Here is a 14,817-nt window from a genome sequence, read left to right as displayed (position 1 = left end):
GGAAATGGTTTTAAGTTGAAGGAGGGAAGATTTCGGTTGGATATATCAGGGGCAAGTTCTTTACCAAAAGAGTGGTGAGGTGCTGGAACAGGCTGCCCAAAGAGGTTGTGGATGCCCCACCCCTGGAGGTGTTCAAGGCCAGGTTGGATGGGGCCCTGGGCAGCCTGGTCTGGTATTAAATGGGGAGGTTGATAGTCCTGCCTGCGGCAGGGGGGTTGGAGCTTCATGATCCTTGAGGTCTCTACCAACCCAAGCCATTCTATGCCTCTATGACCCTGACCATTGCATAGTAATGGAAAGATCTTGCCAACACTTCTCCAGAGTTCACAGAGCCTAATTCAATTTGTGTCCCATCCTGTCTTTCCAGTTGTGTTATTTTGGTGGAAAAATTAAAGAATACATGAAGAAAGCCTCACTGTGTTTGGCATAAACATATCATGAAATCAATCATCAAAATTGTTTGCAAGCTAAAACTGAGATTGGAAAACATATAAATTCATACGTGCAAGCTAGATTTTTTCAACTGAAAGAAGCCATTTAAGCTTGGTAGTATTAATATTCCCTTAATATATTTTCTTTTCCCTGGTCATTAGAAAGTATGAACAAAAATAGAATTACTGCATTTCATAAGTCTTAAGCTTTCAGATATGTGACAGCATGCAGGATTCCTCTGTCACCCACAGTGAGTGCTCCTAGCAGGTAAAACTGATCAGGTAGTTTAAGTTGTATCACAGAAACCTTGACAGTGAGTAAATATCACAGTACAGGCCTGAAAACCCATTATTTTCCATGGGGAAATTAAAAGAGAAAAAAATATTCTTTAAAAATATATTTTAAATGGTTATTTTCATCTTGCTGATTTCAAAAACAAATAAAATACTTATACATTCAAAATTTTAATACTTTTTAATTGGCAATTCTGCAAACTAAAACAACAAGAGAGAGTTTCTCCATTCTTTTATTTCTACGTTTTCAATAGCTTTCAGCCCTACAGCCTTTATTTTTTGTTTCTATTTCTTACAGAAAAAGAAGGAAAATTAAAAATGGGACAATGTGAAGCAAAAGGAATTCTTACAAGATATCATGCTGGTTTTTTTTCAGATGGAGAAAGAATTTTGCACCTTTATCATATATTCATTTAATTTACTGTATCTCTCTGATTGATCTATCTTTGATGTACTGAAGGAAAGGAAAAGGGTGAACTTACAACACTAAGTTACATCTGTTAGCTACTCCAGAATACAAGTGTGAATAATTGTGAAATAAAAATATTTAAAAATATATATTTATGAAATCTTCTTGTAGATTATTGTCCTTTCTTCTGATCCAGTAACAACACCAAAAGAAATTCCGTACATTTCCTGCTACTGTAACTACTGTAACCAATACAGTTATGGTGTCACATGCAAGTTAATACCAACGAATTCTCAATTATATTACATAATCAACTTTGGGCACAATGTCATAATTGCTTGGGTTTAGAAGTATGCTTTTATGTAACTTACTTCTTTGAAAAGCATAAATTGCATTCTCATATAAATAACCACTGAATATCCATTAAGGGACTACAGACAGCTGCATAGTATGTTTCCAAGTTTTAAAAGGAGAAAATTGTTTTAGATGGCTTCCATGACTTCATTTGTCATCAGTTTACAAGCAGGTTTGTTGCATAATTAACGTCATCAATTTACAAATGACCTGGGGTAGTAAATTAAATTATATTAATTATTGTTTTCATTACCACAGTATCTACAGTCCTTACTTGTAGAACATATTTTTATTGTCTTGGGTACTTTATGAAGACAAATAAATGCTTCTATTTAATTTCTCTCATAACTCTATATGCATTCAGCACACTGCCTGTTTTGTAATTTAAATTGAGGTCCCATTGTCAGTGATTGCTTGCCAGGATTCCCTTCTGGAATACAGATTGCCAAAGTGAAATGGAGTATGCTGGATCACATTACCACTTCTTCCACCAATTTGTTAATGTAAGCCATCTCACTAAGAGAAGGACACCCTGAGAAAACCTCACTGCTGAAATATTAAGTACTTTCTTTTGAGGGTGCTTATTTGTTTGAAGGGCAGAAAACATATGTATAAATAATACAAATAAACAACAAATGTGTGCAGTGCGACATAGAAATGTGTTGACCGACATGCTGCTTTGGTCAGAGCACAGATACACATGCCTCAAATTCCTGCTAAATATAGCTCTCTCACACAGGGCACAGCTAAAGCCATGAGCCCAGTTTGGAGAGGGGTCACCCAAAAGCACAGCTTGTTTTATGCAACCCCTGCTTAGACCATTTCCTATGTTCAGACTGAAGTTTGACTGCAGAACACATATTGTCTTGTACTAGAGACCAAGAATAAGGCCAGGCTGCAATGAATGAAATGACTGCTTAATGAGATGTAAGAAACTTCAGCAAATTTCCATATCTCGATTTACAGCCACTATCGCAGTAACCCAGTAGAGATGAGCTGATTACTGAGTAATATGAGCTGCTGCTTATCTGTAACCTTTTACAAACAGCAGCAGATGATCAACCGAGCACCAGCTTCGTATCTGTGAAACTTCAGGGGAAAAGCTAAATCCAGTCCAAAAGTCCAGGGTGAAATTTCAGATCTGCTGAAGTTTGAGCCAGAATTCCCACTGACAGCTGTCTGGGAAGTTCCCCACACCGTACCCTGGCCCCATTACATGTTCATTGTATCACCTTGAACAAAGCACTTTGCTTCTCTCAATAGAGCAGCATGCACTAATACTCACATGCAGATGAATATCTTTTGAAAATTAATGTCTGTAAAGTACTAGAAAGAGCAAATGACTAATAGAATAAAATCGTCATCTATTATTCAAAATGCAAGAGTTCGTTCAGCTGAAATATTTCTTTTCCGTAATAATTCTAATTAGCTCTTCAGCCTGACAGACTTTATGCAACTATAATTACATTTTCATACTGGTCTACACAGATGCAGCTGGGCAAAGTGAAAAGTAAGTAAAGATAACCTTTAATTTTCTCCATTGCAAAGGGGGACTAACATCACTTGCCTGTTACATGTAATTGATTTAATTAAATGCAGTTTGACTAAACACTCACTAAACATTGGCTCCTGAGACAACCTGAATCTACCAGTTATATTTCAGGTAGCATCCTGAAAGCGCTTACTTGCTCCAATCTTCTAAAACTGCTTAGAAGCAACATCTTCCAAGCTAAAAACACCTCTGTTGTATCACCCCAAAATACTGTAGTCCCTTACTTATGCACAAACCTACAGGAAGGCAGGCAGGCAGGCACACACTCAGCTTCCATCCAGTTACCTCCTCAGCATGTTCTCACTGTCCTCTTCTGTCTGTCCTGCATTCATTTCAGCACATAGATCAGTCAGAAAGAACCCATGCATGTCTCATTTTGCACAGATTTTTTACAATGTGGCCAGGCTTGCCATCTGGTCTTGCACATAAGGCACTCAAGAACTAACAAAAGCAGACAGGAAAAGATTTAAAGCTGATTGTAAAAGAAAATTTTAAAAACCTACTGCTATCTAGCCCACAGATAGCCTGTCAAATACCTTAGTCAAAACACTCATGGAGAAATGGGAGACGCAGCCCAAAGAGGCTGTGGATGCCTCATCCCTGCAGGTATTCAAGACCAGGTAGGATGGAGCCCTCAGCAGACTGATCTAGTGCTTGGTCTGGTGGTCAGCAACCCTGCCCGCAACAGAGGGGTTGAAACTAGATGATCTTTGAGGTTCCTTCCAACCCAAGCCATTCTATGATTATGTGATAACTTCTATTACATAATTCCTCTTACTTTCTTACCTGGAAAGCCACACCTAAAAAGTGTAGTTTTCAAATCAAGCATTGGGAATAGAAAGAAATCCCTGTTTATATCTGAGCTAAGCGATTGGTCTTGGTAGATGATGCTAACAATGCACTTGTGTTCCACAGTAGCATGCATCAGCCACTTGCTCTTCATTTTCTAGAGATGTCTGAGCAGCTGACAGTTGCAGGAATTTCAGCCTTAGTTATCTCCGCCTACAAATGCAGTGAGAGTTCCCCACCATCCCAGTCCATCTTACTGTCACCAGCACAGGAGAATCCAGCTCACAGGAGCCCATTTGGTGCTGCCAACACAGCTGTCCTTACAAATATTTGTTGCAGAGCAACTTCGTTAACAAATCGGCAATGTTATCTTCAGAAATATATTTTGAAAGCAGGTGGTTCCCTCTATGACATCAGTCTCTATGTAGATCCCTGCAAGTCTTCTAATGGACCATTATCTTTGTATGATGAATTATTCAGTGATTCAAAAAAAAAAAAAAAAAAAAAAAAAAAAAAGTATGTATGCTAATAAAACAGGTGTTATGTTTCCAGAAAATCATAGCTTGAAGGCTGTTGAAGAAAAAATGGGATTTTAATACAGATCTCCAAAAGTACAAGCATGAGGTAATAGCAGAAGGCTTGAAAGTGTGAGTACAGAATAAGGGCCCCAGGGCTACAAGCACAAACTATTAGTAATAAATTATTGCTCAGTACAGGAATGCAACCTTCTGTTTTGCTATTGAGGATAAAAAGGAAACAGAAACAGAACCCAGTGTATGTAAAATATATTGGATATGGTAAAGTTTGTATGTAACACACAATTTGCTGGCTAACGGAGAAAAATAAATGACCTCTTAGAAAACGTATCAAAATAACTCAAAGTGTTCTAGAAGCACAGAAGAAGTCAATGTCACTGTTAACATCGTGCACTTCTCTTTAAACAACTGGATACCCAGACAGGAAAAATAAAAGGGATAGAAATGCAAAAATTGGTATAGGTCCATTTTAACTTTATTGGGAATGATTCATAGCAATTAGATCATTTGAACTTTAATTGTAGTTATCATTGTAACCGGACTAGTAACTGTCATGAAAGCCCTGGGTGCTTGTGAACTAACTTGTGTGTGTTTGTGTGAATGGAATGATGAGGAAGCATTAGCAGAAAAGATTAAACTGAGAAGATGGTAGACATGAAAGGTATTGCATGGAAGTCATTCCCAAAATAATAGGTGTGAGGACTAAATGTTGCTTTGGATGAATGAGAATTGAAACATTCAGAATACAGTCACCAGCACATACTTGTCACATCCATAATGGACAGCTTGGGTCACTTTGACCATATCCCAGAAGGTTATGGCTGCTGGGTGGACAAAGACAGAAGGAGTACATGTACAGGATAAGAAAGAAGGAGTCCTAAGAGTAACTTTATGACCCCACCTAGGAGAAGCCCATGGCAAAGCAGTACAATTTCACTCTTCTGAACAAAGGGTTGCCATCTGAGTCTCTGGCTGGATAGCCTCGAATCACTGTGGCAGAGACCTTCCTGAGTGGCTAAATGCATCCTATGAATAGCCATCTGCTGTTAATAAGAACAGCTTCATATTATTAGTGATAATGGGTAGGCTTATAACGTGTTCTGATAAACACTGCCTGGGATGAGTACCTCCTTAAACTCAACTCTCTGTCATGAAAAATGGAATTAACAACATAATAACTCTGTGATTAGACTGCTAATACTGCAATTAGATTACCTACAAACTCTTACATCTTTATGTCTTCTACCAGACCCTGGAGGCTTGGCAGTAATTTGGGCACAACAGATGAGACTGAGCATTTCCTACCTGTGCAATGTTTCTTTTCATTCCAGAAGATCTGCTTTCCTGCTTTGTTTAGAACAACTGAAAGACTGCTACTCCCTCATTTTAGTAGCTGAATTTTGCAGGTGTTCATCAAATAGCTCCAGGTTAGAAGTTGTCTGTGAAGCCCCCCTGGACCCTGATGAAGATGTGCTGGATGAGGATCTCAGTGCTTCACTCCCAACCTCTTTTAGTAAGACCACTTTAGCAGAATTTTAGAATACACCGCAGCACTGGCAGTCTCACCGACTTCTCCAGTTACTGTTCTATATAAGACACTTCAACACAAAATCTTAATGCTAATACTCATCCAACTCTGACTGCAAGAAATGAACAACCAGGGCCCACCAGACTGTAGTCACCTGGTACTGTGGCATTTATCCTAAAAATTTCTCCTCAGATCTGAAGGACTACAGCTTTGGACTTAAACTCATTCTCATTTCAAGTACTTTAAGCAAAGCAAACTGCCTCTTTCCAGGAGATGACACAGGAGAGCTTCAGGCATCAGGAAGTCAGTCTCTACTCAGAGACTTCAGCTGCCTGTGGGTGGTTTGGAAATGCCCATTCTCTCTGCCTGAAAACAACAGCTCCTGTCATTCTCTGTCACCCCAAATACAAACATCCAACTCCACCTGGATGTTTTCATCCCTCAGAATTTCCTTTTCCTTTTTTTACTCTTTTATTACTTCTGTCTGACCTCAATCTACAGCAGTAATAGTATGTCTAATTTTTGATAGATTTTTTTAGATTTGTTTTTTAAAAAAATCATTTTTGAAAACTGTTAAAACCAAGGGTTTTGTTGTATTCAGGTTTTTTTGAAAGTGAAAGCATTTTGGCCCAGTTGAGTTTAATTAAAAGATATCTTTCAGTGAAAAGATAATTGATCTGATAGGGAAAAGAAAAAATTTGACGTTATTTGCTCCTGGCAGCACAGATTCTATCGAGTTGTCTCCCATGTTCATACTCTGCCATTATTAAAAAACTTTCATTTCCATTTCTTTTAAATCTCTGAAGCATGACATTTTCAATAGATACCTCCTTTTCCAAACCACTACATCTTGTGTCTGAGCATTTATCTTGCTAAGGAGCTATATTTTTGGAGCAGGAATCCAAAGGGTATGATGAAACACACAGAGCTGTACAGCTTAGATTTTCAAAGGCAATGCATCTGGCATCCACATATCAATGACAGAGAATAACACAGCTTTCACATTTTAAAGTTATCTCTGTGATTGATCATGACATACTCTCAAATATGATTTTCAAGATCAGTAAAGCCATCTGGCACCTGGATTTGTCATTTTTTTGATCAATCAGAAAAAAAGATATGAAAGAGAGAAAGAGAGAGAGAGAAAGATGCTTTCATAGACTTCATAAAGTGTTAATTTAAACCTTAGTCTTTATTCACTCTTTTACAACTGGAATGAAGACTTACAGTTTAACTGCTGCCATTCCAGCAGGAAGCAGTGAAAGTCTTATACTACCAGCTAGCCCAAGTAGCTCATCTCCTTTCCAAAAGGAACAGAATTGAATCATAGAATCATCTAGTCTAACCATCAACCCATCACTACCATGCCTTCTAACCATATCCCTCTGTGCCACATCGACACATTTCTTGAACACCTCCAAGGACAGTGACTGCACCACTTTGGAGGGCAGCCTGTTCAATGCAGCACTACTCTTTCTGAGAAGAAATTTTTCCAAATACCCAACCTAAACCTCCCCTGGTGCTATTTAAGGCCATTACTTCTCGTCGGGTAACAAATAGGTATATACTCACTGATGGTTTACTAAGGATACACAGCATATTTTTAAAAACTTCAGATACTAAATTTTCAGCTTTTTAAGTAATCATAGGTGGAGGAAGCTGTCATTTTGATCATTAATAAATAGATTGTTTCATATATCATATATAATCAGCTGTAGGCTTTCTGTCAGAGGTCCTACTACCCTCTCAGTCATCTGTGCAAGCAATTTAACAAATAATCAACATGAGCCCTTCTACAAGCATTCTTACCTGCCCTTCACCAATAAGACTCAGTGGGATGATAGTTTGAATGTCTCTTTACTCAGTCTGCCGTCCAAAAAATGTAGAGCACAGTTCAGAGAAAAATAAAACTGAACTTCAAAAAGCAGTGAAGAAATGTGTGTGATAAAGCCGATTTTCCTCTCCTCAGCAGAAATTTTCAGAGGTTCTTTTAACAAGCTATTTTCTGAGTAGGTCTGTGTGGGCCCAGAAGAATGCTGGCTACAAAGAGTGATTATTCAGGCACTCAGCTACTAACATGTAAGAAGGTAAAGCTGAATAGCTGTTTGCTTCTTCCACGCACTCACAAGGGGAGAGGATGGTATACTTAGGATCTTGTTTTATTTTCTGTGCTTATCTTTAAGAAGCAGCTGTCTTTAAATATTATTTAACTTCAGCTTTCCCAGATGTCAAGAATAGAGTTTAACATTATCAAGGTCATTTTGATCTGGCAGTATTTGGAAGAATAGCTACATTTATTCCAATTTAGTCATTTTATTTTTATTTTTTTTTTTCCTAACAAAAGAGCTTGTGTGAAGAGCTGTCATTTTACAAACTTGACTTTGTCTCATCAAGAAAAAATATTTTGAGCTTTGCACACTGTATAGTCACTGAGCTGAATAGTCATGCACCATTCCTCAGATATTTTTGAGTGTAGGAAAAAGAATGGGAGTATATTTTCCAAAGTTGACTGTACATTTTGTACCAAGAACAAGTTTAATTACTTTAGCCAAGAAATTCAGGCAGTTTGCAAGTTGATTTCTATGCTCTGTTCTGCCTTGGGCTTCATCAGCAGCCCTGTTCAAGGTCTTTCACTATGTCTACTCTAAACAACAGTCCATAGCTAACCAGAGCTTCAGTCTTTACTGTGTGTTCACAGATTAACTACATCCACTTGGCATTGTTTTTCTAATCTTTTGTGACAATAACATATCTATTTAGCACATTACTTAACATCTTAATTTAGAAGAACTTTCACTTCTTCCTTTTTTGTCACCTGAATATATATGTCATCTATCAAAGTTCCCACTTGAGTCCAGTCAAGAAGTTCTTCATAACTAGGAAAATAATCCCTTTCAGATTGCTATCATTACCCTAAAGTCAAGTTCTCATTTTGCCCTGCAAGTCATATTTCTGTCAGAACAGAAATACAAATGATGCTGTTTACTTTCATAATCAGGTTTTCCTTCTGGCTAGCCTTATGTTCTCAGTCTTACATCTCAGTGTCCATTAACACATCCGGGCAATAATATTTTTCTTCCTCCATCTATTTGTTCTTATAAATCACCTGGATTTCTCTCAACCACTGTTCTCTCCACTTTTAGTTTGCAAACTATCTGTATCACCTCTAGAGTTCACAACATCTCAAGTAAGCCTCAGGAAAAGCAAGAAAACACTGTATCCACGTGTTGGACTTCTTGACCAAGAACACTACTAATGCCAGGCTTCTAAACAAGAGTCACCCAGATTTAAGTAAAACCTTGTCAATATTATCTTCTGAAGTATTCTTTAGACTTTATGTGCAAACAAAATCTCTATAAATACCATAATCAAAAGGATCATTGCATCATAAAAAGGGAAGGTGATTTAATTTTAGTGAACTTAAGTATACATATTGTCTTTTACTTCCTAGTGATATTTTCTTCAGAAGCTTACAGTATAAGAATACAGGTGATGACATAATGGAAAATGTTTTTAATCTAGTAGCAAAGAATACAGATTCGATACATGATTCCTACACGTTTGTTTTTTCACATTGCATCTTCACTTTTCAAACTATTCAAAGGAAGGCACTGATATAATAATCACCTCTTCAGATTAAAGAAATAATTGAGTCATCTTATTGCCAGAACTGCATTTTGGGAGATTTCATAAAGATTTTAATCATCTTAAAACTTATCAAAGCCTCTGTAATAACCAGTAGTAAAGTTGGTACTATCAAGGCTTCTTCTAGAAGAAATTCAAGGTGTTTCATGAAGATCCTTAAACTACTCTCATCACTAGGGAAAACCAACTGCCTTCAAGCTGTGCATTAAGTGGCATAACTAATATGGGATGCATTTTCTTCTCTCCTCTTGTCCAGCAGCTTAGCATTTTGATATTTAGAAATACTGTGAAGTCATGGTTACCTTACGCTATATTTTTATACAAGCTAAAGGTGAATATACATGCCTTGAGCTTCAAACTGTAAGTGCTGTATTCTAAGATTCTACAGCCTTTCAAAGAGATTTCTGTTCCTTTTACCTCAGCAGAAGCTGAGCCTGCAGTCTCCTAAAAGTAGATGCAGGACGAATGTTGCTTGTTTATTGCTGTATACTGAAATGCTAGGATTGAGAAGACCTTCAGATTAAATTGTTCAGGGATTTTTTCTTCACTGTGCACAGTTCTTTACTGAGAACTACTTGCAATAAGTCAAATTTTATCTGAGAATCCAGTGCAAATGGATTTCATTTCTCAGTGTGGCCTTAGCTTTGGAAATAAAAGAAATATATCTTGAATACCAATTGAACATTATTTCTATCGTTACCAGAAATAGAGAAATACCATTTATCAGCATACTACATAATTTCAGTAAGAGCTTCAGTGAAGAGGTTCAATGAAGAAATTGAATGAATGAACAAGCAACAGGCTCAACTTCAAGTTAGAGCTCTGGAAAATAATATTATATATGCATAATCTGTTACCAGCAGAGATTACTTTCTATTTTTCATCCATGTCCTGAAATCTCATGTTATCATTCTTTATCCCAGAGCATAGAAATCCTGCAAGCAATAATAAGAAATCACAAGTATTTCTAATGTTTTGGCATCTGTATGCACAAAGCAACATGTAGCCTGATAGCTTCATAATCAGTGCCCTGTGAACATCTTCAGAGGTTTATACAACACAGAAGCATATCCAGGCTCACACTAAAATATGAAAAGTTTTGAAACCTTAACTCTGTAAGTCCAACTGCAGCCCTTGTAGTTTTATTTATGCATGCTTTGTACTAAAGCTTCAGGTTATTTTAAAATTATCTCAAACTGTTTTTTAAGAGAAGAATGTCAGTATACAATTTCTGTCAAATTCTGTTTCTCTCTTTCTTATAGTAGAAGATTTTATGTTCCTTCTCATTAAGTCTGTTTCCTTGGGAAAAAAATAAATAAAGATAAAAAGGTGACTAAGAGTTCAGTCAGTTCAGTCTTGCAAACATTGCCCAGGTGAGGTTTTGATTGCAGCAGAAGCTGCAGGTCAAGGGGAGAGCTCAGCCACTCCAGAAAAACAGATGGTGGAAGTGTCTGCAGGATCAGTCCTCTTTTCTGAAATGCCCTTTCTCTAACTTCTAAAGGAAATGTAACAACAGATGTAGTTTATCAGAAAGATAGCAACCTCATGTGGTAATGCCTTACAGCTCCCATCTCTGATTTTGCATCTGCCCTATCTGTTCAGTCTTGTTTGTTAACTAGCCAGAAGTTGGCGCTGAAAAAGTAGTTGGAAAGCTAAGGAAGTGAAACTAGTTATTTTTGGAAGTGACTCAGGAGCTCTCTTGTACCAAGCACTTATTTTTACTCTGCTTTCCAGAAAAGATCGTTGTAGGAAATTACCAGATATGGTAGTAGCTGTTAACTTTCTTTCATTTAAAAGTTTATACCTTTAATTTCAGCAGAAGAAACCAAACGCTATGTTTGTTGCAGCTGAATCTGTATTGCTATTGTACATAGGAAATATAATCTGCTTTGCAGTTTTGAAGTGGACCAGGGAGTTTTCATTAAAGTATTTTCTTCCACATAACAAACAGTTTGCTTGAACAAAGTCTTTTAACAGAACATATTTGCTGTTACTCACTTTTTACCTAGAAGATTCTTTGAATCCAGGATGGACTAACTTGTGGAAACACCAAGATGGACTGACAGAACTGATTTGAAAATGTCTGTCTTTGAAAAGCAAGATGTAAGCATACTTCAAGTTTCCTACAGTGCTAATGCACGCTCCATCTACCAGGTAATTAGCTATTTTCAGCTGTCTCTTTCTCAAATATTTTTCAGCATAAGCTTTGAAAGATGACATCCTCAATTAGCATCTGAAGACAAACTGCCAAAGGCTAAAACCTGCCTTCAGATAAAGTTTTCTCCTGGCCAGAAATGCCAAACCCAGACACAGAACATTGTAGAGGTGATATAATGTGCCAGGACTGCTGAAAGAAATAAGCTCAAAGATGCTTACGTTGAGTCCTTGTGTGAAGGAAGCCCATCTGATAAGTGACCAAGAACCTCCAGGCAAATTTAGGAGAACATCACTAGTACCTGCCTTTTATCTGAGTGAAGCAGAGACCCATGGCAGCACTGAAGATCACAAACAAGCCAAAAGACTGCAGCTGAAGAGTCTGAACCGAGGAGATGTCATCAGCTCTTATTCTTCTTGCAAAACAAAACAGTTCAGGAAAGCATGTGGTTGCAGATAGATTTGAGGCCATTGTGAGGCATCTTTCTTTGGCTAGAACCTCAAACATTAATCAGAGCACTCAAAATGAAGAGGCCACTGGCATGCTTTCTGTAGAAAGTGTGTGTATAACAAAAGGATAATGCTATGTGGGTGGAGGTGAAGTGTCAAGAATTTGCAATCTGCTTTAGCAAACAGAATTTATACTTGTCCCTTTAAAACAAATGAGGTCTTTCTGTAGGCTTCTTATGATTACCCAGGAAAAACGTAGATTTTGTGTCAGTTTTTATGATGTTTTTGAAATCAAGTATAAATAATATGCACGTGGAATCTTTGCACCTGCCTACTTGAAAAATATGCTTCATTTCATGAAGATTAATTAATGGCACAGAGCCACAAGAAATATGCCCGTTCATATTACAAGCTAAAATTCTAAATGATCGGCTCGTTTGGATCCTCATAGCTACCTAAGAAATCAATTCAGAAGTTGCTTTTCTCATCCAAGCTCTGCCTGTCTGCCTTAGAGCATATTCATGTGGTTGTGAGTGAGTTAAAAAGTTGTTATCTCATAGCTGAGGTACAGATAATGAGCTGGCCAGCTATGGGCTGTTGGGATGCTCAGGCAGGAGGAGTTACAGATTGCACACAGCGTGGGCTCTCTGCCACATCCTGGAGAGCTCACCATACTTCTGTGCAACCCCCATGACCATCCATCACTGGCATGATCCAACCCTGCCCTTCTTTCTGTTAGGTCATGGGCTTCTTTACTCGCCATGTGAATTCCTTTCAGCATCCCCTTATGTGGTATTTGAGGGTGAGTGGTACAGTCTATTCTGTCATACTGATTCTGCTTTACACGAAGGGTTAGTGCATAACTGAAGCAGAAACTAGAAACTGCTTATCCAAAGTCCTGATTTTCTGTCCTGAACAATAGATAGCAAATTCTATCTCTTTTATTCACTCTGGCCCAGTGAGCATTGAAATTATGTAAATGACTTGAAATACTTTTATTAGGAGAAACTCCCTCACTTACTCTGTGCCTAAGGTAATAAGGTACTGTAATTCTCCTGAAAATTAAGAGATCTGAGTTCAGTTCCTGGCTTTGTCATGTTCTCATACACTTCTAGCATCAGCTATGAGGCACTGCCTGAGACACAACCTTGGCAAGATGGAACTCTGGCTGATCCAGCAAAGAGTTCTTTATAGTCTCATTCTGATATCTAGTTTAGAGGCCTAAATTTGGAAAGAGTCACAGCTGAGAATGCTAAACAAGGCCTGTTTTCCTGTGGCCCAGCCTCATATGCTTACCACTTATACAAGCCAGGATTTAGACTCTTTCCTAAAGCTGACTTCTCCTGGACATTCCCTCAGGCTGCTCCCTACATTCAAAATTGGTTTGCATTCTTTGAAAGAGGAGAAAGCCTTAAACGATGTTGAATCTAATTGCAACATCTTCAATTGGCAATGAAATCAGATGTACAAGAGTATCTCTCAATGCTTCATGCATTTCATATCAAAACCAGTAAATGGTATGTATGTATATCATTAAATAAATGAATAAGTAAATAATTGCATTCTGAAGGAGATACTAAGGGCAATGCTAACCAGTTAACTGAAGCAATATACAATAACGATATTACTGTCAAGGAACATGTCATAAAGAAGTCAATATGATGTCCATGTTAATACCTACCTAATTTATTATAACATCCAATTAAGAATCACAGGTCAATATTTTGAATAGCTAATGATAAAAGTGACACTGGTAATAACAGTATCGCTTATCAAGATGCATTAATGTCAGTTTGCTTCTGTAACTGTCAACAGCTAAAATGTATAGAGATAATCCACTACATATGTAGCCTTTCTCTCTCTGCCAACATCAACCTAGCATGTCAAATTGTTCTAAAAAAAAACACTAATCAACATGCTCCGCTTTAGAAAGGTGATATGCTGAAGCTATATAGGAAGCTGATGAATAAATAACAATAATAAAACCTCAAGCACCACAAGCAAGTAAAGATTCTTCCAAATGTAGATATCAGAAAAGACTGACAATGATTAAAGCTGGACATTCTAATCATTTTTAGAATAAAAAAAAATCCTCAGATTCTAGTACCACAGACACTTAATATGGTAACAGCAATGTAATAAAAATATTTGATTATTTATACAAGACCTTGAAATATTTTTACAGATTTACTCCGAGGAAAATTTTTATAAATAGAAGAACTCAAGGAGGAGAGATGTGTTGCATCTTTCATTATCAATAAATGATACCCAAGTAGCCTTTAGTACAAGTTAGCCTTTAGTACCAACATTCTAGCCTAACTAATGGTTTTTCAGTCATGATAGCCTTTATAAAATGAAAATATATCACTTAAAGAACCAGTATGAATTGTTTTTTCTGTGTCTATGTGCCACCTTCAGGAAAGATAGTCCCTAAGTTTTTCAGCTCAAAAAGCAATTGGTATCCTGGGCTAATTTTGGGTAAGTTCTTTACAGTTCTTTGCTGGAACAGGCTGCCCAGAGGGGTTGTGGATGCCCCTTTCCTAGAGGTGTTCAACGCCAGATTGGATGGGGCCCTGGGCAGCCTGGTCTGGTATTAAATGGGGAGGTTGGTGGTCCTGCATGTGGCAGAGGTGTTGGAGATTCATGATCCTTGAAGTCTCTTCCAACCCTGGTCA

General features: G+C 37.6%; 1 protein-coding gene across 2 annotated transcripts in view; it reads right to left on the bottom strand.

Annotated features, from left to right (window-relative positions):
* Positions 1 to 14,817, bottom strand: part of MLIP (muscular LMNA interacting protein) — a 95,694-nt gene that overhangs the window by 59,804 nt on the left and 21,073 nt on the right. The window contains exon 1 of one of the 2 annotated variants that reach the window (XM_052676706.1): positions 5,671 to 5,780. The exons of the other annotated variant lie outside the window; for it this stretch is intronic. Coding sequence (XP_052532666.1) covers positions 5,671 to 5,691 — 21 coding nt within the window. The 5' untranslated portion in view covers positions 5,692 to 5,780. Of the gene's footprint in view, positions 1 to 5,670; positions 5,781 to 14,817 lie in introns of those variants that run through there. 2 annotated transcript variants of the gene reach the window in all.

Source organism: Tympanuchus pallidicinctus, unplaced genomic scaffold (assembly GCF_026119805.1).
Source record: "Tympanuchus pallidicinctus isolate F22 unplaced genomic scaffold, pur_lepc_1.0 scaffold1, whole genome shotgun sequence".
Taxonomy (NCBI): Eukaryota; Metazoa; Chordata; class Aves; order Galliformes; family Phasianidae; genus Tympanuchus; species Tympanuchus pallidicinctus.
This window is presented reverse-complemented; position numbering and strand designations above follow the sequence as displayed.